Source organism: Bubalus kerabau, chromosome 11 (assembly GCF_029407905.1).
Source record: "Bubalus kerabau isolate K-KA32 ecotype Philippines breed swamp buffalo chromosome 11, PCC_UOA_SB_1v2, whole genome shotgun sequence".
In the NCBI taxonomy this organism is placed as follows: domain Eukaryota; kingdom Metazoa; phylum Chordata; class Mammalia; order Artiodactyla; family Bovidae; genus Bubalus; species Bubalus kerabau.
In genome coordinates, this window is record NC_073634.1 from 104,743,288 (window position 1) to 104,768,084 (window position 24,797).

A 24,797-nucleotide genomic window follows, 5' to 3' on the forward strand; every position below is an offset into this window, starting at 1 on the left:
TTGAGTTCAAGTTCTGTCTGAGAAGGATGAGGTCTTGTTTGTAAAGTATAGAACATGGCCTGAGGCACGTAGACTGGGGCCTCCATAAAGAAGTTTTTGTCTGGTGTGAGGGGTTTCCAATCTGACCCTCTTGGAAGTCTCAGCCAAGATGCCACCGATGACCCAAAGCAAAGCCCGTCAACGCCCAGGACTCTCGAGCACAGACTGGCTGCAAACCCTCCGGAGGCAGACGTGTCTCCCCCAGGACACTCGGCAGCCGCCTGCAGGAGCCTTCCTGACATGGGAGCACACGTATGTGGTCCTCCATGACCAGGGTCCCGGTTCTGTCTCCCCTCAGCCCCACATCACACCTCAGTGACACCGCTGCCTTAGTAACCCCTCCTCCCAGACTGGCTTCCCTGACTCTGCTCTCCAGGCTTGAGCCTGGAATGCCTAGACCCTGGCTAACTTCTCTCCCCTGGAGACTTAGGCCAGGGGACTCCCCTCCCACCCTGGGCTCTCCTGCACCCCCAGCAGCACCCTGTGGACACTGCGGTTCTGTGCTTGCCCAACCGTGACCAGAAGTCCCTGCCTCGCCCCAGGCGATGCTCTGCACTGGCTCCACACACCTGGCAGGACCCAAGAGGAGGAGAGATGGAGCAGGCAAGAAGCTATGGATTTATTTTTGGCTGATGGGGTTAGGGGAGCAGAGTAAAAGGGGGGTGTTCAGGGGTGGAAAAAGCTGAGGTCATGGGGTACCTTGGGGAGGAACACCTTGGTGAACAGAGAAACCCTATGGCAACCTTGAGAGAACTCTCCAGAGTCCTGACCAGCTTTGTGCAGCTTCCCTGGGTGGCTCAGGGGTCAAGAATCTGCCTGCAATGCAGGAAGATGTGGGTTTGACCCCTGGGTTGGGAAGGTCCCCTGCAGAAGGCAATGGCACCCCACTCCAGCATTCTCCCCTGGGAAATTCCATGGACAGAGGAGCCTGTATGGCCCACATGGTTGCACAGAGTCAGACAAGACAGCGACTACACCACCACCACAATGGCCTTGTGCGGGGCCAAGGGAGGCGCTCACAGAAGATCCTTCACGTTTCCCAGGGTTAAGGCATTAAGACTCTTCATTTAGCTGAACGAAAAAAGTTCAGTGCTTTCCAGATGGTAAAACGCCAGGTTCTGCTGCTGGCTGCCAGCAGAGCCCAAGCCCGAGGACACCTGAATTGCTCTGTACCCACTTGGTGTGATGTTATTTTCTGCGGGGAACAGCCTGGCAGTTAGAGAAACACATCCAAAGACATCTGGGCTCCCAAGAAATACAGACAATACCACCTACTTGCCCCTCAAAACTGAGGCAACCGCAGGAGAAAGAGCAGACGCTGCAGAGCCTGAGAGGCGGCTCTGCTGCCGTGGCGCTGGGAGCCTCTCAGCAGCCCTGCTGGGTGGGGAACACTCCCATCTCAGTGAATGGCCAGAGGGGCCACCAGCCCTCTCAGGACACTAGGCACTGTTTCAGGTCCTGGGACCAGGATTCTACATCAGCGTGTCAGGGCTGCCCAAAGGGTACTGCTGGGGTAGGGGTGGGGGTCTGTAATCTGGGGTGCCAATTCTGTGAGGCAGGTACCCTTATGCCCTTTGTTTCACAGATGAGGGGGCTGAGGCAAGGGCGGCCACACAGGGAGTAGTGGCCAGCCTGGCCGGACCGCCTCTCTCTGGACTGGTCACGGTGGGGAACGTGACCGGTGAGGCTGAGCCTCACGGTGGCGCGGTGGGGGGCATACAGGCACGCTGCCGGGAAGGCACTGGGAGTGTGGGAAGGGGCCTGGGCAAGGGCAGGAGGCCGGGCTTCCCAGAAGCAGCTGCTAGGCTCTGACCCAGGGCACACACGTCTCGGGCAAGCCCTCAGGAAGAAGGAAGCTACGAGACGAGAGCAGGTCCTCTGCGACTCCTCTAATGGTAGAGACCGCAAACCACTTCCCGCCGGCAGGCAGGCTTTCCTGCTCCACAGTGACTGCAGGCCTGGGTCCACGGGAAGCTCCTGGTCACGACCACCCTCCGCGGAGGTGTAGGGAGCCTTGCAGAGGTAGCAAGGTGGGAAAGTACACCATCAACCTTATCCTGCTTTAGAAGCTTGTGAATATTTAACAGACAATGTGGTGATCAAGGCTCAGGGTGAGCAGAATGCCCCTCCTCCCGCCCCCTCCGGTTCTCAGCTCCCAGGGCCCTGGGCTGACACTTAACGACATACCCTCCTCCCTCCTTTCTGCTGACCCAGCGAGGTCAATGCAGTTTGGCTCTCTGCTCAGGAAAGGGCTGCCCTCTGGGATGACCCTGGAACTGTCCGTCACCCCTCCAGTCCTGAAGCTTGTCGACAGCCCAAGGCTTGGCTTCTGCAGCTTCCCCCTACCATGCTCATGGAGACCACCAGCGGGAATCTCTCTTCCTTCATGAAGCTGCCCCTCAGCCTCTCACTAGTCAAAGGTGCTCCCTTGGCTTTTCTGACTGAGGCTACGAAGACACACATGGGAGGCAGGACAGAAGGCATGGAAACAGGATGACGATGACACCGTATCGGCTCCACTGCACGTGCTCTCCTTTCGGAAAAGGTTAGACACCATTTAAGAGTAAAGGGGACAAAACAGAGGCCCTTCCTACAATGTGAGACCCCTCTTTGGATTGGGGGGTGTCCCCTCTAGGTGCAGGGCCTCTGCTCATGGCCTCACCTGAGCAGGACACCCGACAAGAGCAAGGACAGAGACCTGGCAGGAGGTCCACAGCCCTTCCAGGGCCTTCTCTGAGCTGTCTGAAGAGGGGCTTCTGAAAGAAAATGGAAATGAGCTGGTGGGAAGGTATTTAGATATTCTAAGGCATGAGACTGAAAAGAACTGAATGAGTATTTACTGAGTCCCTCTGGGGACGTTCGATGTTACAGCAGGTACAGACATGCACAGCCCTAAGCAAGAGGAGAGTCCTGTCCTCTGCGAACACCCCATGTTGGGACAGCCCCCCTTCCTGGGCTTGGAGTTGGTGACAAGTTAGGTTTGTCACAGACTATTTGGGGAGGCTGGAGGAGGAAATGGCAACCCACTCCAGTATTCTTGCCTGGGAAATCCCATGGATGGAGGAGCCTGGCGGGTTACAGTCCATGGGGTGGCTAAACAGCTGGATGTGATTTAGCCAACGAACCACGATCTGGATAGGCCCTAGATTTATGCGAGGGGCTCAATGTCTCAGAAAGTTCAGAGAACTGACTTTTCTGGGACATAATCTCATCTGTTGACAAGCTCTGGGGAGCCACTTGATAAAGCTTCCCCTTGAGGAAGCCTCCCTGACAGAGGCCAGTGTTGGGACCGAAGCCTGAGTGAGGGAGTGAACAGACGAATTAGCGGGTGAACCCAGGAACGGAGCAGCGGCGGCCAGCCCGCCCGTCCACGCCAAGCTCAGCACGGGGCTGAAAGGCTCCTCTTCCCTCTGCTGCCCCTAGAATACGGAGCGGGGCAGCCCTGGACACCTGGGGCTGTGACTTTTGTGCCCTGCCTGCCCCTGAGTGAAAGAGCTGGGACACAGGTGGCGGACGCTCCGACATCACCTCTCTGTCCCCGCTGGCCTGCCTGGAGCTGAGAGCCCTCCCCCTCTCTCAGGCCTCCTTGCCAGGATTTAACTCGGTAAGTAGCTACAGAGTTGCTCCCGCTCTTCCCAAGTTACTGGATGAAAATGCCCACTGTTTTGAAGAGAGGAGGTTAAAAGATCAAAACAGTGAGTGCCCCTGCAGAGTTTAAATGTCAGAAAAATCCGAACACGCTTGAAACCTTTCCCGGCTCTTTGTGATTCTGCCCTTTCAGACGGTCCCCCCTATTTCCAAGTTCCATTCTCTGAATCTGCTCTGCTGGAGACTTGCCGGCTATAAAAAGCTCCTTCGCCCCAGGACTGAGTGCAAAGCGCCTCCGGGGCACCGCGGTAAATGATGGGGGCCTGTTGGCAGCCGCGGACCCATGGCCAGCTGTCCCCGGCCCTCCACCGCGCCCCACCACCGGGGAAGGGGGCTAATGAGGATGAGGGAAAGGGCTCACCGACAGGCCCTGTAGCAGACAAAAGGCAGGTCACACTAGCTTCTGGGAGCCGGATTTGCAGTGGTACCTTGCGTGCTCATCTTTAACCTGGGGAGCCAGGATCAGACCGAGGAGAATTTGACAGGTATGAGTTTCCAGAAATAAAAAGGCAAGTGTGAGCTTGGCATGGCTCTGTGAGTCAATGCCCCCTCCCGCCTCCAGCTTTGTCACTTTGCAGGGAAAGACCTGGGATGGCTTCCCGCCTTCCCGTCGGGCCTCTTTCTGCAGTGGCCACCGCTGCTACTTGTGGGCAAGAAAACACAGACGATCCACAGCAACTGCAACCACATAATGAGCGCCTAGGAAAGGGAGCGCTGGGGCTCAACCCAGGGCAATGCAGAGAGAGCGCTCCCCAAGCGATGCCAAGCAGTCATGCTGGCAGCCAGTGTCCAAACCTCAGCGCCGGGGCGCAGCTCCGCCATCTACCTACACAGTTAGGACACATTTCTGCCCGAGAAATGCCTTCTCGCTGGTGACCAAGGATCCTCCCTGACCTCGCACTTTCTCAGTCACTTTGACTTCTGTTCCAGGTCGATCTTCCTGGATCAGGGCACTCAGTGAGTCTGCCCTGGTCGGGCTGCTGGGTGGGCGTCAGCAGGCGGATGATGGGCAGAAGGGAACGCTCACCACTGCGATCCCAGGAAACGCTACAAGCAACATCAGTCAGGACACCTAGACTTTAAATGGGTGGACAGGAAGAAAACAGAATTCTAGGGAAAAGCCGATACTAAAAAGCAGAGTGGGGAAATGCTGCCACCTCATCTCTTCCTTTGGCATGTTGAGTTTGAAATGTTAAACATCATCCCGTCAATTGGACCCAGCCTTCAGAATCTGCAGGGAACATATGGCCCCAGCCTTGCTTTCAGTGGGTGGTCTGGCTGTGGAATACAGAGGGCTGTCCTCTGACTTCCAACACTGCCTGAGACGAACACAATGAAGCAAGCCCAGTGCAGTCACTCCCCTACCCCGTGGTGACTTCACATTACACGCTCCTCATCCCCTTTACCAGCGCTCCCCAAGAGAACAAGATCCCGACGCCCTGCCACGCGGCTGTGATGAGTTGGAAAACTTTACTGATAAAGGATTCAACTCAATTTTGTGCTACGTCATTTTCCAATATATTTCTTCATTTGATAACAAACAGACAATGTTTCTGGAGGGAAGGATTCTGTAATCCAGTAACTATTACCTGCCCCTGAAAAGAGAAAAAGGACTTTAACATCACCTGCCTTTCATTCTCATCAGAAAGCACACTCTCCTGCCTCCAAATTGTCACTCTTTAATCTAGTGCATCTTGTCAAGGCTATGGTTTTTCCAATAGTCATGTATGGATGCGAGAGTTGGACTGTGAAGAAAGCTGAGCACCAAAGAATTGATGCTTTTGAACTGTGGTGCTGGAGAAGACTCCTAAGAGTCCCTTGGACTGCAAGGAGATCCAACCAGTCCATTCTTAAGGAAATCAGCCCTGGGTGTTCTTTGGAGGGAATGATGCTAAAGCTGAAACTCCAGTACTTTGGCCACCTCATGCAAATAGTTGACTCATTGGAAAAGACTCTGATGCTGGGAGGGATTGGGGGCAGGAGGAGAAGGGGATGACAGAGGATGAAATGGCTGGATGGCATCACCAACTTGATGGACATGAGTTTGAGTGAACTCCGGGAGTTGGTGATGGACAGGGAGGCCTGGCATGCTGCGATTCATGGGGTCGCAAAGAGTTGGACACGACTGAGCAACTGGACTGAACTGAACTGAACTGAATCTAGTGCAGGTCAGTCTCAGAGGTCAAGTCCATTTAGTTAAAATACAGGTGAGGGGAGGGATGACACAGCAGCCCGAGAAAGGGCTCTGCACAGAGAGACAGCAAGCCATTCACTGGCCGAGATAAAATTCCCATCTCTACAAATTCTTCCACTTCTGCTGCTTTGAACAGGTTACATAAACTACGAGGAGGAAAGTGGTGGGTGCTCTGGAGTCTCCCCAACTAGCTAATATCAAATTTTAAACCCTGCCGCACCGTGTTTGTAGTTTTAAAGACATATAAAGAGCGCTTGGCAGGTTATTTTTAGGGGCAGTAGAATACAAATATAGCACCGTCTCTCTAAATCCGTGCTTCACCAAATCTGTGTTTCACACATTTTACAACTTCCTAATAAACTTTCCGCTTGCATTCAAAAATACTTAATACCACACAGAACGTTAAAAAATTTATTTGCCAAGGCAAGCCTGGGCAAGGCCCTCCCTCATGAAGGGTATCTGAATGGAAATTGGACCATGGTTAAAATCCCAGATTGTGGTTCTGTGATGCTGGGGAGTGGGGGGCGGCAGCGGAGGGGCTGAAGTCATCACCTGCCTTCCCTGGAGCCAGAAAGTAACCACCTGCAAGACCAGAGGACACGAAGATAAACCAGGTTAAACAAACAAACAAGCCCAAAACATTTTAGTGTTCCTCACTGTGAAAGGGAAACAAGATACAGATAATGAGCAGTGTTCTTTCGCCTCAGAATGCTTTTCAACCAGCTGCTGGGGGAGAAACGACAAGAGCCGTTGGCATGGACAGAGTTAGCAGCTAAGGCCGATCTTCTATGTGAGCTGAACAGGTACAGTTGGTCTGGTCACTTAGATAAGAGTGCCTGGATTAACACGGTGTCGCCCACGCTAGCCCCATGTGACTACGGACGTCTTTGCTTTAGGGGCTGGACCCAGGGAGGGAGGCTGTTTTTTCCTTTCTGTGTCTGGGTACCTCAGTTGGGTAAAGACGTGTTAGAAGAGTCAACACTATGATTTTTCTTTTTAAGATGAATTTTAAACTTCAGACTAATTTCAGGTCTACAGAGACGCTGCAGAGACGCCACACACAGTTCCCACAGACCGCACACCCCGTTTCCCCGCTGTTGGCATCTGTCATCATCAGGTAGGTTCATCACAACGAAGAAACCAATGTTGTAACTTATTACTGAGTCGAGCCCAGACTTTATTTGGATTTCATCAGTTTCTCCATTAATAAGTCCTTCCTGGCTCCGGATCCAATCTGGGGCAGCACAGTGCCCGGAGCCGTGATAAAACCAGAACACTTTCCTGCCTGCACACACTCCATAGATGAGGGGGTGAGCCTCAGACCCTCCCCAGCCCTGGACACCTGTCCCTGGCTTCTCCCTTTCACCGGAAAGGGGTCCAGGGAGCGCTACGAACTGAGGTACGTTAGTCACCATCAGAGGCTGGTCCATCATGCTCCTTTGATATGAAGCCCAGAAAGAAAGTGAAGTCGCTCAGTTGTGTCTGACTCTTTGCAACCCCATGGACTGTAGCCTACCAGGCTCCTCAGTCCATGGAATTTTCCAGGCAAGAGTACTAGAGGGGGTTGCCATTTCCTTCTCCGGGGGATCTTCCTGACCCAGGGATTGAACCTGGATCTCCTGCACTGCAGGCAGACGCTTTACCGTCTGAGCCACCAAGGAAGCCCATGAAGCCCAGGGCCCGCGCCTTAACGGGAACAAGGTTTCCCTTTGGATGAGAACAATGTTCTGGAATGCGATAGAGGTGATGGTTGTACAATGCTGTGAAAGTACTAAAAGCTATGGAACTGCTGACTTTAAAATGATTAGAAATGGTTAGCTTCATGTTATATGAATTTCGCCTCAACTGAAAAAACTACCACCACTATCCTATGCTGAGCTACCGGCACACCCCGGACACAGCTATTACTCAAGTGGGGTAACTCGGGCCCAGCCCTGAAAATCGTGTCCTTCTCCACACCAATCCCTCCAGTGGTTCCTCACTGAATTGAGAATAAAATTCAAGTTCTGCACCAGGACTGAGGGGCACCTGCCGGCCAGGCCGAAAATCCCACACTCTCCCACCTGCCCTCCGTCTGCCTGCTGCATCGCACGGGCCCCTGTGGTGTGTGGGGCTATGCCAAGTCCCCCGTCCACACGGGGTTCGGGGCTGTAGTTTCATAGCCTGGGACCCTCTTCCCGTGGCTTTCCATATGGCTGGCTTCTTCATCTGCCTCCTGTCTCAGTTTAACTCGTGCTGCATCAAGGACTCCTGCGACCACTCTTATGTGAAGGAGACCCTCCTGTCCTCGACCACGGCCCCCAGGTAACAGCCTGGAGTCCCTTCCTGACCCTCTCTCCCTGTTTGTCTTATTTCCCCTGTAGCACTGAGCCCAGAACCTGCACATGGCAAAGGGGTAAATAAACAACTGCTGTTGAACGAGGAGGCAACAAGCGAGCTGACAGCCTCCCCTATCATTTGCACTGCTGGATGGAAGCAGACAGGACGGGGGGCACAGGAGGAGGAGGCCGCTGCCCTGCCGGGGAGCTGGCCTGAGTGCTGTGGGAGGAGCCCTCAGAAGCCCCAGGTCCTGAGCTGGTCCAGGGAAGGGACCCTTCCACCACTGGGAGCTGGGAAATGGATTTTCTCTGGTCACATTTCCTTTTTTTCTGACATCTCCCAGACAGTACTTCTTCAGGAAGCCCGACACCTGAAAAGATGTCACTGTAGTACAGAGTGGGTGGGGCAGGGTGAGGGGGCCAGCCTGCCTCCTTCAGCCCACCCTTAAGGCACATGTGTAGATTACAGGGCTGTGGGAAACTGAATTTAAAAACTGTGCGGTGGGACTTCCCTGGTGGTCCAGGGGTTAAGAACCCACCTTCCAAGGCAGGAGACAAGGGTTCAGTCCCTGGTCCGGGAAGATACCACATGCTAAGGGGGCAGCTAAGGACCACAGCCACTAAGACCGCAGGCCCTGGAGCCCAGTGCCCCACAGCAAGAGAAGCCAGCGCAGCGAGAAGCCTGTGCTCACAGCTAGAGTAGCCCCTGCTCCCTGCTACTAGAGAAAGTCTACACGCAGCAACAAAGACCCAGCATAGCCAAAAAGAAATAAATACTAAGCAAACAAACAAAGCTGTGGGTTAATCTTGGGGGAACTCAAGAGCCTCTGACTTTTTCTTTAAATGTATAATTTATACATAGTAAAATTTGCCCTTTGTAGGCATTTAGTCTGTGAGTTTTGAAACATACAGTTGCGTGATCCCATAATTATGACAAAGAATATTTCCATCACCCAAACATGTTGTTCGACACCCCTCTGGGGACCATCTCCTGCCCTCACGCCCAAGCCCTGGCAATCACTGCTCTGATTTCTGTCACTGATGTTTTGTCTTTCCCAGAATGTCACATAAATGGAATCCTACACTGAGCAGAATTCTGTGTCTGGCTTTTTCACTTTTTAAAAGGTCTCTGATTTAAGACCAATATTTCCACCTCGAAGTCATCGCATTTCCCTAAAAGCCTCTTGAGGAAGAAGCAAAAAGGAAAACTCACCTTTTGGAACACTTGATAGTTGGATTTGGACCATATATCAAGCTGTGGGGGGGAAAGAGATAAAATATCAGCATCAATTTTAGAACTGTGGACTCTAAGAAATGATATTGTAACTACTATTACTAAGCTTGGAAAAACCCTATGATTATAAGAAAAACACATGCTGGATTTCTTCTTTATCAATTGTGGTGATTTAAGGAGATGAACTGAAGAGACAAAAAGCAGTCAGCGTGAGGCACCTGCCACGCCCATGGCCCCGTGCCCACTGTTCTAACACTGACTCCTCCTCGGTGCTCCTGCATCACTCGACCGCTGCGGTCAGGTCAGCCCTGCCCCAGGACCCCTGCACCTGCGGCACCTGGACTGCTTCCCCCACAAACCCTCGCACAGCTCCTCGTATACTTCTTTTGGCTCAAACGTCACTTGTCCAAGAGGCATCGCCCAGTTACTCGGTTTTAAAATATCATTCCCATACTTGTTGTCTTGCTTCTCTTTATCCTTTCAAAAATTAAATATTTTCATCACACTTAAAACTGACTGACGCTTTTATTTATTCTGTTTACACCATCCTGGCACAGGATAGGGCCATGTCCCAGGCACGTGCGGAGGAAAGCAGACCCCTGCTGTTGAAAACCTGCCCCCTGCCAGGCACGCCCTGGGCCTTCCACGTGCCCTCTCCTACCATCCCCAGGACGAGCCTGGGGAGCTGGTCCCATCAGCAACCTTTCTTCCCAGATGGTGAGACTGCATTTGGAGCCATTCAACTGCCCACAGTAATGTGGAGGAGCTTCTTATGGATGGGCTCGCTTGGTGGTGCTCAAACATGCCTGGCATCAGAGGCCCTTAGGGAATTTTTTGTTTTTTAATCTACAGATTTCTTGGTCCCTTCCCTGGAATGTCTGAATTAAAAGGTCTGGAGTGGGCCCGAGAATATACTGATTTGTCCACTTGTTTTCACAGGGCTCCACAGGTTCACTGTGATGAAGCCCTGTGTCAGGAACCCTTGGTCGGGGAAACAGCGGTCTGAGATGGAATGTGGGCAGAGTTCAGAGTCCAGTCCTCGGGCCACAGTTGGTCTTGAATGGGATGCTCCGTGGCTGTCTAACCAAGCCACTCTGGTTTGACAGGTTGTATGAGAAATTAAATCAATGCTTTCTCACTGTTTCAAGAGGTTAGAACAAAAGGGAGTATGGAAAAATAGAATTACCCCCCACCCCCAGTACAGTGAGGAAACTGCAGATTAAAAGAGGGGCCGTCAGGAGGTCCCATGGGTGCTCAGAAGTCAGCTTTAATATATGAGTTCAAGAGTGGAGCAAATTGAAACGCCTGGTCAGTGTGCCTCTTGAAATTCGCCTTTGAGGTTGGCCAGTGGTCACGGCGGGAAGCTGAGACATGGCTACTTCAGCCTGTGTGTTGTGTGTTGACTCTGGAGCGCCTAGGAGGATCAGGAGCCATCAGCTGGGAAGACTGCTCTAGGAAGACCGGAAGTGCTGCACCTGATGTGGGACAGGCTGGAAGTCTGTCTCTGTTCTGAGGGTTTTCTGAAAACCGTCCTCAGGAGGGAAAGGTTGGGCTGGGAACAGGCACGTGTGCAGCTCTTCTGGTTCTTCCTGGTCTTAAGTAGAAGAACCTGTGTGGTACAGAGGAGCCCCCCACCCTCTCCAGCCCTCGGCAGGTTCCTGCTGGACAGGGTAAGTTTAGCAGATCCAAGTCCAGGAACAATGAAGGAAGAGCTGTGACTGAACACTGATTTCAATCGGTCTGCTTCCCGCCACACCCACTGCAGAACCACCCCCTTCCTGCATTTCCACAGAAGCCCCCACCTGACCGCTCTCCTTCTACCCTGGCTGAACTGCTCTCCAGAAAGAGGGTGTCAGTTTTTAGTCACTGCCCCTCACTTTAACCTAATGGATAGTGTAAGAATTTTAAATCTCTTCAGACATTAGATTTTTAATTGGATAGGTTAGCAACTTGAAGGGAGAAAAGTGACATGTTACCCCCAGATAACTCTGAAGGAAATCTCCAAATACGCATACAAAATTATTAATTTCCTACATTAGCAGTTCTGTTGAAGAAAATTGCTGGGTAGCCGGTCATATCTGGGAGGATAAGTCAGGTTCATATCATGATCTTAGTGTCGCGGTTTAGCCCAGAGCTTCACAAACGTTACATTTAAAGACTATTCAGACATTGTGGAAGGAATGAGAATGACTTTTTGCATCTTTTAGTCTTAGTTCCAAGATGACAGGGAGATGCCAAAGATTCTAAATCTAAATTTTGGGAAAAGTCACATCAGTGCCTGAACTTGGAACGAATCTAGCTCTTTCCATTTTCAGTCCACAGCTGCTGCTGCTGCTGAAGTTCTCTGCTGCTGATCCTTCCTGCCTGTTCCCATCACACACAGGCAGACACAAACCCAGGGCCACGGAAAGAGAAAAGAGGAAGAATCCGCACAGAGACTGACAAGTTAGTCTTCATTCAGAAGAGAAAATTATATACATATTAAAAAAAACCCAGCCCTTCAGAACCTGCAAAATGTTTTAAATAGAAAAATTATCCAGAGAGAAGTATGCACAGGTTTAATTAAGAGGTGGACCCTCTAGCTAAACTGACTTCTCAAAACATACTTAGCTCATTCCAAGTGAGCACACTGCTCTTTTGGAAGGCAGTTTAAACATATTATTCAGGACCCCAGGGACTGGTTCTGACCATCTGGGATAGAAGGACATTAGGCAATACAACGATCTCCCAGGTGCGCGGGGCTGAGAGAGGAATCCGAGGGCAATGGCTTCCCCCTTTGCTGGGAAGGCACAGCAGGCAGTTTGTCCTTGATTTTCTGCTAGATTTATGCCGAAGAAAGCCATTTAAGCAAGTGTTCTGGAGTCAGTGCCCTGCCTCTCCTCAGGGCCGGGAAGATTTCAGAAACTTGTTTCAGGGAGCCGGGACAGAGCCAAGTGAATATTTATTAGCTTCAGCTTATTTGTCGCAGAGGAGGGCATGGCTACTGATTCTTTGTTGGCTGTGATACTCAAAAATGAGGATTCTGGAAGCTACAAAACTTTCAGCCCCATGAATGAGAAATGATTCTGAACTATAGTGTCAAGAAAAACAAATGAGAGCATCCCCTCAGTATTCTGGGCAGGACTTAGACAGATCTTAAAATGGAAAAGTCAACTTTCTGGTAATTGGGGCTGAACCTGCCATTTTAGGAGCAGCCCGTCAGACTCCAGGGACCAGAGTATCTTACAGGTGGGAAGGGGGCCTCTCCTCAGGTAAAATGGAAACACACCCCTCAACGACCAACTGCTTCAGCACAGACACACCTGCTCTCAGGTTTCACGTCAGACATCAAAGGTCCTCTTGAGGCACAGGAAGAAATGGTGAGAGCAGTGACAGTCAATTTTACTCACCGAAGAGAAAAGTCCGAACACCCCCAGACCAGCAGGCCCACGAACGCTGACCATGACGGCGGCCACCAGCAGCGGCATCTCTGGCCCCACCAGGGAGGATGGATGCCGTTTGCTGATGACTATGTGCTTAGCCTACACTGACCTGTGTTATCTTTCTAAAGTCTCTCAGCAGTTGCATGGTGATGATAAAATTATTTCCAATTCACAGCTGAGAACACTGAAGCTCAGAGAAGTTAAGGGACTTGTCCGACATCACACAGTTAATATGTGGTAGAGAATTCAAAACCAGGTCAGTGATTCTTAGTGAACCAACTTATGGTTGCTGGGGGAAGGATCGAGGGATGGGACAATCAGGGAGTGTGGATGGACATGTACACACTGCTCTATTTAAAATGGACAACCAACAATGACCTACTGCATAGCACAGGGAGCTCTGCTCAATGTCATACAGCAGCCTGGATGGGAGGGGAGTTTGGGGGAGAACGGATACATGTGTATATATGGCTGAGGCCCTTCCCTGTTCACCTGAGACTACCACAACCTTGGTAATTGGCTGTACCCCGATATAAAACTAACAGCTAACAAAAAAGAGGCCTTAGCTCTTAACCCAGGAGTAAGAGGGCCCTGCAGCTATAATCCAGATGGAAGGGGACTCACATGGTGTTCCCCAAGCTGTCAGTTCAAAGGGCAGGGGGCATTCCTGCAAAGTTCAAGATGAGAAACCTTCCAGGCCAGGTCATGTGACACCATCGGCACTCAAGTTCCTTTAGTGGCAAGTGAAGACGACGGCAGCTCATCAGAAAGCTACCAGTTCTGCATTTCAAAAAAATACTGCAATGAACTATAAATGATCTTACACTGACACTTTCAAATAAAACTTGTAAGCCTCACAGAGACGTCAGCTTCTAGAGCTTTCATTTCCTAGTAGCTTCATCCTGCAAGGTCAACAGGTGATGGGTCAGGAGGGGCGGGGTGCTATAAAGCTGCAATGGTGATGGACTCCTCCACAGCCATCCAAGTCAGGGCACAGACTTCTACTGGGTCATCTGCTTAAGTCTGCCCACTCTCCCCCGGAGAATAGAAAAGTGAAGGAGTTTTACAGGTCTGTTCTTCTTCAACTTTTCACTTTCAATCAGGACATACATTCGTTACTAAAAAAAACTGCTGAGAGCACCATTTCAGGGCATCCTCGGCATACGAATTAAACCGGATTCCCCTTCCCCAGCTTTCACCCTTCCCCCAAAGTAACAAGAGGCCATTTTTCTGAAGGTCGTCTGAACAATTTCAAAGGCTATAACAAATCAAAATGTTCCCTGCATCTAATATCAAACAGGGCTGATGCCAACACTTATTAGAGAAATCAGATTCAAGCTTCCCCCAGCCTCCTCGACCCAAACACACACACACATCCAACTTTGAAGTGGGAAGAATGCGGGGATCAGAAATTACCCTGGAGACAGCTCTGGCTGTCTTTGAAGGTTCCCTTTGATACCACCATTTCTTCTCCTCTCTTGCGCTAGGAGGCTAAAAGCTGCTTTTTTTTTTTTTATTATTGATATGGGGTAATTAATGAAGCTATAGCATTAACATAACCTAAATCCCCTAATAAGATAAATTCAATGGAGACACTTGCATTTTTTTCCAGCTAGGTCTGACTGTGTGAAGTCATAACACCGGCCAGGTAGTCAACCTCAAGCGGACTCTTAGCATGCTGAGTCAGGGCTCTGGGCTCCTCCCTGACGACAGGCAGAGCGGGCCGGCAAGTCTTGGCAGCATTTTTATGTTTTATTAGAGGAATTAATCTACTGGTGCTTGGCATCAAAAATATGCATCCAGGTAAAGAGGATGATCAGGGTAGAGGTGGTGGTTGTTAGTGCAGAGTGACAGACAGGCTTGGTGGGACTGTAATGGGGGTGGGGGACCTGCCGGAGCTGGGACTTGGGGGTGGCTCAGGGCTGCTGTTGTGCCAGAGCAGCTAAGTAAACCATTTAGAAGCTGGCTGCCTTGGATTTGGAAGACACAACTGCACAGGCAGGAGGAATTCGGACCCTTGGAAGGTGAGGCAAGGCTTTCGAAGCCACAGCCACTGGGTCCGGCAGCGGCCCACCCCAGGCAAGCACTCAGGCACCAGCTCAGCAAATGCAGGGCTGTGCCTCTGGAACAGCACAAGTGCAGGCAGAGACTGGCTCTCATGGACCACACCTCGAGCGCCAGTGTCCTTCCGAATGCCACGTTTCATCTGGGATGCGCCAGACGGTTCAACACACAGACGACACTGATGCAAGTGTATATAAATACTGAAGTTCACATATACCAGGATCGCTTCTGAAAACAGAACACTAATAATGTCTGCGTGACTTTATCATTTGTAAAGTACTCTGAAAAAAAAGGGGAGGGGGCGCTGATCAAATTGGCTAGGTGTAGTTTCTGGGCAGAGCAGTCGTGTGAGTGCTTCTCTGCCAAATGTGGTAGATGTGCCTTTAAAGTAACAAGGGGACTCCATCCTCTCAGCCCTGCTCTTCTGACTTTCAGGGTCCCTGCAGATCACTGGGACCAATGTATGCCGTTGTAACAGGGAGCAGGGGGCCTCCCGGGTCCCCTCTGTGAAATGACTCAGGAGAATTCAGGCTCCCGGGCACACATTCACCTTCCTTCTGGGGAACAGAGACCCACGCTCATCTCTCATCAGGAAACTATGACCCGTGTGCACGCGTGTGTACCTCCTTTGTTCTTTACTTATGACGAGAGACCCTGATGCTGGGAAAGGTTGAGGACACGAGGAGAAGGGGACGACAGAGGATGAGATGGTTGGATCGCATCACTGACTCAATGGACATGAGTTTGGGTGGGCTCCAGGAGTTGGTGATGGACAGGGAGGCCTGGCGTGCTGCGGTTCATGGGGTCACAAAGAGTCGGACACGACTGAGCCACTGGACTGAAGTGATGACATCAGTCCCTGCTGCTTTGTCTAGTACCCATCTCTAATTTCCTTGTTTCCTGTCTCTAATTTCTGACTCTCCACTTTTCCATCCCAGCTAAAGCATTTTCATATCCCCAGTGGGCTTTTTCATTATCCCCTCCCACACATTATTACGCTACTGTGTTCCAGGCCCTGCTGTGTATCCACAGGAGGCAAAGACACTCAGGACAGAGCCTGGGCCCTTGAGGAGCTGCTGGCAGAGGGAGGTTTGAGAACTGGCTCCGTGTGTGACTGGGGGCAGCCACTTTACCACTCTGGGTCTCAGGCTCCTTATCAGAAATATGAGTCTAACAGTGGTCCCTAGGATTCTGTGACCACTGGAGGTTCAGTCTGCTTTGTACAAGGCCTGTCAGAACAAACATGGAGTGCGCCAGTATTTTTATTAATTATGAGGCAGACACGTCAACAAGCAACTAGGATGTACTAGTCCCGGTACGAGAAAATGACTGTTCAAAACACCACAGAGGCAAGAGTGATGATGGTGATTTGTGCTATAAGTTGAGGGAAACCCAGGCCTGCTCTCTCTGGAGCCCATGCGCATAGAAGAGGCCTCCAGGGGAAGGGGGACAGGACGAGAAGAGAGATGGCATTCGGTCAGTGCAAAGGGAAGAGTAAGTATGTCAGCTGAGCAGGAGGTGCAAACATCCCAGGTCAAGGGCACAGAGCAGGTGTTAAGCATGTGGAAGAACCTGGAACATTCGGAGAGCCACAAGGAGCACAAAAGGCCGGAAGGTAAGACAAAACACGGGCAGAGAATGACGGCAGATGAGGTTAGGACAGGGGGCAGGCGCCAGATCACTAGGCAGTTCTATGTCTCGCTTAGGGGTCTGGATTTTATTCTACAAGCCAGAGATTTCAGAAGAGTGTTTTGCCAAACGCCAATGTCACCACACGCTCCAAGAATAAAGGAAGAAAAAAAAACGGATGGTCAAACTGGTTAGGAAGAGACTGTATACTACACACCCGTCTTGGGAGATTCACAAAGGGCACACAGGCAGACTCCAATCTCTAAGCATTTCTACAGTAAAGAGTCCCACTTTTACTGTAGAACTTTCTCTAACCCCAAGTTTCCCGAACTCTTTCAATTGTGGACTGCTTTGTGCCCAACGTCTACTTATATGCCACTTTTCTGCTCTGGGCAATGGGGGATGGCAAAAAGCAAGAAATCACCCCCTTGACTGTGTATTTCAGGAAGATGGCTCTGGAGGCCAAGTGAAGGACAGACGGGGGAGGGAAGCAGGACTAGACACAGGAAGTGAGGAGGCCGAGGCTGCAACTTGGTGGAGAAACAAGGAGAAGTGAGAAGTGGAGATGGACAGGAGGCGCCCGGCTGCAGGGATAGAGGGAGACTCGCCAGAGCCTGCCAACAGACTCTGAATGGAGGAGGCAGGCCTGAGCAGTTGGCTGGCACAGGCACCCTGGGTGGGGACCGGCCCAGGGGCGTTGAGGCTGATTTTGGACAGGTTGAACCTGAGGTGCAGCTGGGGAGGAGGTCTGACTCTGACACACATCAGCGGGGATCTCTACGAGGGGACACGGGAACCCGCAAGGACACGAGGGTGGCTGAGAGGCAGGACTGCAGCCGGGAGGGAGCCCCTGGGGAGTCTGGGAGTCAAGCGGGTAGAGGGGAGGAAAGGACTACCCCAAATAGCTGAGGAGGAGGAATCAGAGAGAAATTCTAGAACATATGCATGTGAGACCATTCTCTAACTACTGGATTTAAGTGCAGAATAAAAACAATACTAGTTACAACTTACTGAGTATCAACTAGGTGGCAAAGCCTTTGCATGATTTTGGACACTTTCAGTATGGGGCATTTAAATAAATATCATGTTAAGACTGATGTGGGTGCTGCAGAGTAGGCAAAACCTCTACTCCTTGTGCTATTTCAAATCCTGAAAGATGATGCTGTGAAAGTGTTCCACTCAATATGCCAGCAAATTTGGAAAACTCAGCAGTGGTCACTGGACTGGAAAAGGTCAGTTTTCATTCTAATCTCAAAGAAAGGCAATGCCAAAGAATGCTCAAACTACCACACAATTGCACTCATCTCAGTTCAGTTCAGTTCAGTCGCTCAGTCGTGTCCGACTCTTTGCGACCCCATGAATCGCAGCATGCCAGGCCTCCCTGTCCATCACCAACTCCCGGAGTTCACCCAAACTCACGTCCATCGAGTCAGTGATGCCATCCAGCCATCTCATCCTCTGTCGTCCCCTACTCCTCCTGCCCCTAATCCCTCCTAGCATCAGAGTCTTTTCCAAAGAGTCAACTCTTAGTAAAGTAATGCTCAAAATTCTCCAAGCCAGGCTTCAGCAATATGTGAACCGTGAACTTCCTGATGTTCAAGCTGGTTTTAGAAAAGGCAGAGGAACCAGAGATCAAATTGCCAACATCCTCTGGATCATCGAAAAAGCAAGAGAGTTCCAGAAAAACATCTATTTCTGCTTTATTGACTATGCCAAAGCCTTTGACTGTGTGGATCACCACCACAAACTGTGGAAAATTCTGAAAGAGATGGGCATACCAGACCACCTGACCTGCCTCTTGAGAAATCTGTATGCAGGTCAGGAAGCAACAGTTAGAACTGGACATGGAACAACAGACTGGTTCCAAATAGGAAAAGGAGTTCGTCAAGGCTGTATACTGTCACCCTGCTTATTTAACTTATATGCAGAGTACATCATGAGAAACGCTGGGATGGAAGAAGCACAAGCTGGAATCAAGATTGCCAGGAGAAATATCAATAACCTCAGATATGCAGATGACACCACCCTTATGGCAGAAAGTGAAGAGGAACTAAAAAGCCTCTTGATGAAAGTGAAAGTGGAGAGTGAAAAAGTTGGCTTCAAGCTCAACATTCAGAAAATGAAGATCATGGCATCCGGTCCCATCGCTTCATGGGAAATAGAAGGGGAAACAGTGGAAACAGTGTCAGACTTTATTTTGGGGGGGCTCCAAAATCACTGCAGATGGTGACTGCAGCCATGAAATTAAAAGACGCTTACTCCTTGGAAGGAAAGTTATGACCAACCTAGATAGCATATTCAAAAGCAGAGACATTACTTTGCCAACAAAGGTCCGTCTAATCAAGGCTATGGTTTTTCCAGTGGTCATGTATGGATGTGAGAGTTGGACTGTGAAGAAGGCTGAGTGCAGAAGAATTGATGCTTTTGAACTGTGGTGTTGAAGAAGTCCCTTGGACTGCAAGGAGATCCGACCAGTCCATTCTGAAGGAGATCAGCCCTGGGATTTCTTTGGAGGGAATGATGCTGAAGCTGAAACACCAGTACTTTGGCCACCTCATGTGAAGAGTTGACTCATTGGAAAAGACTCTGATGCTGGGAGGGATTGGGGGCAGGAGGAGAAGGGGACGACAGAGGATGAGATGGCTGGATGGCATCACTGACTCGATGGACGTGAGTTTGGGTGAACTCCGGGAGTTGGTGATGGACAGGGAGGCCTGGCCTGCTGCGATTCATGGGGTTGCAAAGAGTCAGACATGACTGAGCGACTGATCTGAACTGAACTACTCCTTGTACTCTAAGTTCAGAGTATGCTTCACTTGTGTCCTGAATTCAGTTTCTCTTCTAGTATACAGCTTTTACGTATTTGTAAGTCCTCGGAGAGCACGGGCTGAGACTCACACCAGGGGTGACTATGAAGCTGTAAATCACGAACAGAGGCCACAAAAATGACCACTGACTCGGGCTCTGGGCCAGAGTCTCCCCTGACCCAGTCTTGCCTCTACTGTTGGGAAGGAGTTTGGGATTTCTGGCTTAGATTCGCCATCAGAGTTGACGAGTCACACACACCATGGGTCATGCTTCCCCCGATTATCTACTTTATTCTCCACCCTTGCTCCAGAGGCATTTTAGTCTTTCCAAAAAGAAAGGGGAAAGCTTCCCTTGAGGAATAAGCTTTCCTCTCCATGGGGAGATTCATGAGAACCTGGCAGAGCCCTGGGAGTGAGAGTAGCTGCCCACAGTGACAACACTGGAGCGGAAAGTGGAAATTAGAAAATGCTGGGTTCCTTGATCAAAATACAGACCTCGTTACTGTATGGGTCACACCTCTTACATAATGCACAGGTATGTGCTAAGCTACATTCGTCACCTGTTTTTGGAGAGCGTCCTATCCTCATTATAATGTGGGCGTTGGGTGCTAAGTGCTGGTACTAACAAACTTTTACATTTTAATGGGATTCATGAAAAGAAGGGAAAGCTCCAGGGAGAGGGGAAGACGGAGGCTCAGTGCCAGAAGTGACCAGGGCACACCTGGGTGGTTTCTCTGGCAGAACGCTCATCACGCTCTGGAAGCAAACATGAATGCACCCTGTCAGCTTCTGTTAGCATCCTCTCGTGCTCGATCTCCATACGGAGAGTGTGCAGTCCAGAGGAGTCAGGGCTTCACACAGGTGGGCGTCCCATGAAGCAGCTCAACCATGGAAATGACTCCTCTTTTTTCAACAGCAGTATTCAACATGTACCACTATGGACAAGCAGCTTCTGGGGTGCCCCTTAGTTCTGAGGAAAAGGCTGGACGGCAGGTGTGTGTCAGACTTACTTGAATTTTCCTCATGGTTCTTGGAAAAGCAAAATGCTGAACCCTAGGCTATTGATGTGCTGCATGACTAGGCAGAGGGGGGAAAAAAGGAAAGAAAAGAAAGAAATCCATTTCCTCAGAAGACACATTTAATGAGGCAACTGGGGTCCAAGGTGATAAATTAGAAATTCAACTAAGGGTATCAGGCTTAAAGGAAAAAAGCAGAAGCTTGATGAAAAATGCAAGGGGAGAGAAATGTTTTTTTGTAAAGCGTTCGGCTTCACACTGATAAATCTACGTTTGTTGATCATTTCACAGTTATGATTGCCAGTGTTTAATGTCATTCATCTGGTACTCGAATACATTTGTTCTGGGATACAGAAAATAACGGAGAAAACAAAAGACGCCAGCATGCTTACCTTGCCATCTTCTGTGTAGACGTTTTCATTATACCCCTTCACTATCGTTCGATCGATGAACAGGCTCCGCATGACGACGATCACTTTCAACACCTTTCCCAAGGTCACCTGGCAAAACACAGGGGGCAAACCTGAGTGCTCACCGTGCACACGTGAACCACACAAGCTGGCAACCTGAACGCTCCCCTGTGCACACGCGAACCACACACGCTGGCAACCTGAACGCTCCCCCATGCACACATGAACCACACATGCTAGCAACACAACGAGCAGAAAGCCACCTCTGTCTGCTTCCGAGACATGCACCAGTGGATGCGTGGAGGAAGGCAGGCATGGTGGTCACCCTTGTGCCAGCCTCCTAAGGCATTTAAGGTGGTGCAGGTCCCAGCTCATCTAACCCTGAATTTACTTATAATTTTGACTTATAAACTCTCAGAATAAGTTCTAAATGTCTGTTTGCTGGATAAAGCAAATTTCCCTTTTATTTTTTTCTGTCTTAAGATTACTTTCTTGAAAGGTGACCCTACGACGGAGGCCTTGCAGGAGTTAGTGAGCACATTTGTTTCACACGATGGAATGACCCTTCATACACTCACGGGATATGCAGGGAGTACAATACAGACACCAGACACCCCCTGGTCGAACTGTCTATTTTTAACAGCTGGTGGAAAAGTGGAGCAGTTCTGAAGGTACATAAGAAGTAGTTGAGTTTTACCTCCAAAAAGGAACACGATCCTGTAAATACATTTAAGCGTTTTTCCTCTCTTGAACCTAAGTACCAGGACTTCCCTGGTGGTCCAGTGGTTAAGACGGTGCTTCCACTGCAGCAGTACAGGTTCAGTCCCTGGCTGGGGAACTCGGGTCTGGCAGGCCATGTGGTGCAGCCAAAGACAAACAGGCATTACCAACACCAGCTATAAAAAGTGCAGTTTCATATACGCCAGGGGAAAGAGGCTCCCCAGGTGGCTCAGTAGTAAAGAATCTGCCTGCCAATGCTGGAGGTGCTGGTTTGATCCCTGGGTCGGAAAGCTCCCCTAGAGTAGGTGATGGGAACCCACTCCAGTATTCTTGCCAGGAGAATGCAATGGACAGAGGAGCCTGGCGGGCTACAGTCCATGGGTCTGCAAAACAGCTGGACACGACTGAGAGACTAAACCACCACAAAGGGGAAAAACAACCTGATGTGCTTGCTGAACAGACTCAGCCCTCAAGACAGACAGCACCTTCCATTCTTTAAGGGGCTCACATAACCCTTCCGATACTTTGTCAGGCCTCTTCTTTTCATCTCCTAGATGAGACCCTACAGACAGACTGGGCACAGGTCCCAAACCAAGGCCCACTGTCTAGGCTGTTCCGTGAAGCTCTGACATCACAGAATTGGCTACAGGGAACCCTCTGGGCTCAGACCAGAGTCTCCCCGCCAACAGCACTGCTAATGTTGCAACTCCAGCGTGCAGGCTGTTTCTGGGGGTGCCACCTCCTGCCAGCCTTCCCTTATTCCCCATTTCCTACAGTTTTTACCCTCAGTTCAGTTCAGTTCAGTCGCTCAGTCATCTCTGACTCTTTGCGACCCCATGAAACGCAGCATGCCAAACCTTCCTGTCTGTCACCAACTCCCAGAGTTCACCCAAACCCATATCCGCTGAGTAAGTGATGCCATCCAGCCATCTCATCCTCTGTCATCCCCTTCTCCTCCTGCCATCGATCCTTCCCACCATCAGGGTCTTTTCATATGAGTCAGTTCTTCGAATCAGGTGGCCAAAGTACTGGTGTTTCAGCTTCAACATCAGTCCTTCCAATGAACACCCAGGACTGATTTCCTTTAGGATGGACTGGTTGGATCGCTTTGTAGTCCAAGGGACTCTCAAAAGTCTTCTCCAACACCACAATTCAAAAGCATCAATTCTTCGGCGCTCAGCTTTCTTTATACTCCAACTCTCATATCCATACATGACTACTGGAAAAACCATAGCCTTGACTAGACGGACCTTTGTTGGCAAAGTAACGTCTCTGCTTTTGAATATGCTGTCTAGGTTGGTCGTAACTTTTCTTCCAAGGAGCAAGTGTCTTTTAAATTCATGGCTGCAATCACCATCTGCAGTGATTTTGGAGCCCCCCAAAATAAAGTTTGTCACTGTTTCCATTGTTTCCCCATCTATTTGCCATGAAGTAAGTGATGGGACCAGATGCCATGATCTTAGTTTTCTGAATGTTGAGCCTTCAGCCAACTTTTCCACTTTTTAACTTTTCCACTATCATCTCATCAAGAGGCTCTTTAGTTCTTCTTCACTTTCTGCCATAAGGGTGGTGTCATCTGCATATCTGAGGTTATTGATATTTCTCCCGGCAATCTTGATTCCAGCTTGTGCTTCTTACAGTCCAGCGTTTCTCATGATGTACTCTGCATAGAAGTTAAATAAGCAGGGTGACAGTATACAGCCTTGACGTACTCCTTTTCCTATTTGGAACCAGTCTGTTGTTCCATGTCCAGTTCGAACTGTTGCTTCCTGACCTGCATACAGATTTCTCAAGAGGCAGGTCAGGTGGTCTGGTATGCCCATCTCTTTCAGAATTTTCCACAGTTTGTGGTGGTGATCCACACAGTCAAAGGCTTTGGCATAGTCAATAAAGCAGAAATAGATGTTTTTCTGGAACTCTCTTGCTTTTTCGATGATCCAGAGGATGTTGGCAATTTGATCTCTGGTTCCTCTGCCTTTTCTAAAACCAGCTTGAATATCTGGAAGTTCATGGTTCACGTATTGCTGAAGCCTGGCTTGGAGAATTTTGAGCATTACTTTACTAGCATGTGAGATGAGTGCAATTCTGCGGTAATTTGAGCATTCTTTGGCATTGCCTTTCTTAGGGATTGGAATGAAAACTGACCTTTTCCAGTCCTGTGGCCACTGTTGAGTTTTCCAAATTTGCTGACACATTGAGTGCAGCACTTTCACAGCATCATCTTCACCCTACTGTCCCCAATAACAACAGTTTCTCTCCTTGATCAGTCCCGGGTGTCGGTGAACATTACTAATACCGGGTTCCTTCAATAATGCTGAGTTGATCTGTATTTCTATATGCCCTCAATGGTACAGAATATAAAAAGGTTAAGAAAAAAACATGATACTTTTGTTTATATTTAAGAGAATGTTAATAAAAGCATCTTACATCTGCATAGTACTTTTAAATTCTGCTATACCATGTAACATTTAATGGGTCATTTCTTGTAAAATGAGAAATCACTGTTTAAGGATGCCAATAAACCGCCAAGGCAGGAACAGAAACTGCCTTTAATTTACGTGTAGTCTTGGAAGGAAGCAAGGGAAGGAAAGGAACCCAGTTACAATTTGGTAGTCATAAGCACTGAAGTCCCTCCCATCAAGAAGCTTCCACAAGCCTCTTATCCTTATCCATCAGAAGGCAGACAGAATGAAAACCACAATCACAGAAAACTAATCAAAAAGATGACATGGATCACAGCCTTGCCTAAGTCAATGAAACTAGAAGCCATGTCGTGTAGGCCACCCAAGATGGATGGGTCATGGTGGAGAGTTCTGACAAAACGTAGTCCACTGGAGAAGGGAATGGCAAACCACTTCAGTATTCTTGCCTTGAGAACCCCATGAACAGGATGAAAAGGCAAAAAGATAGGACACTGAAAGATCAACTCCCCAGGTCAGTAGGTGCCCAATATGTTACTGGAGAAGAGTGGAGAAATAACTCCAAAAAAAAAAAATGAAGAGACGGAGCCAAAGCAAAAACAACGCCCAGTTGTGGATGTGACTGGTGGTGGAAGTAAAGCCCGATGCTACAAGGAGCAATACTGCATAGGAACCTGGAATGTTAGGTCCATGAATCAAGGTAAATTCGAAGTGGTCAAACAGGAGACAGCAAGAGTGAATATCAACATTTTAGGCATCAGTGAACTAAAATCAACTGGAATGGACTAATTTAATTCAGATGACCATTATATCTGCTACTGTGGGCAAGAATCCCTTAGAAGAAATGCAGTAGCCCTCATAGTCAACAAAAGAGTC

The 24,797-nt window shown here is 49.7% G+C and overlaps 1 protein-coding gene across 2 annotated transcripts in view; it reads right to left on the minus strand.

Moving 5' to 3' along the window:
- MED27 (mediator complex subunit 27) overlaps positions 1–24,797 on the minus strand; it is a 219,771-nt gene that overhangs the window by 10,780 nt on the left and 184,194 nt on the right. The window contains exons 5-7 of one of the 2 annotated variants that reach the window (XM_055541464.1): positions 20,764–20,871; positions 9,413–9,454; positions 6,279–6,463 (exon numbers count right to left, since the gene is read on the minus strand). In XM_055541464.1, coding sequence (XP_055397439.1) covers positions 6,293–6,463; positions 9,413–9,454; positions 20,764–20,871 — 321 coding nt within the window. In that variant the 3' untranslated portion in view covers positions 6,279–6,292. Of the gene's footprint in view, positions 1–6,278; positions 6,464–9,412; positions 9,455–20,763; positions 20,872–24,797 lie in introns of those variants that run through there. The other variant, XM_055541463.1, reaches the window with a different exon arrangement.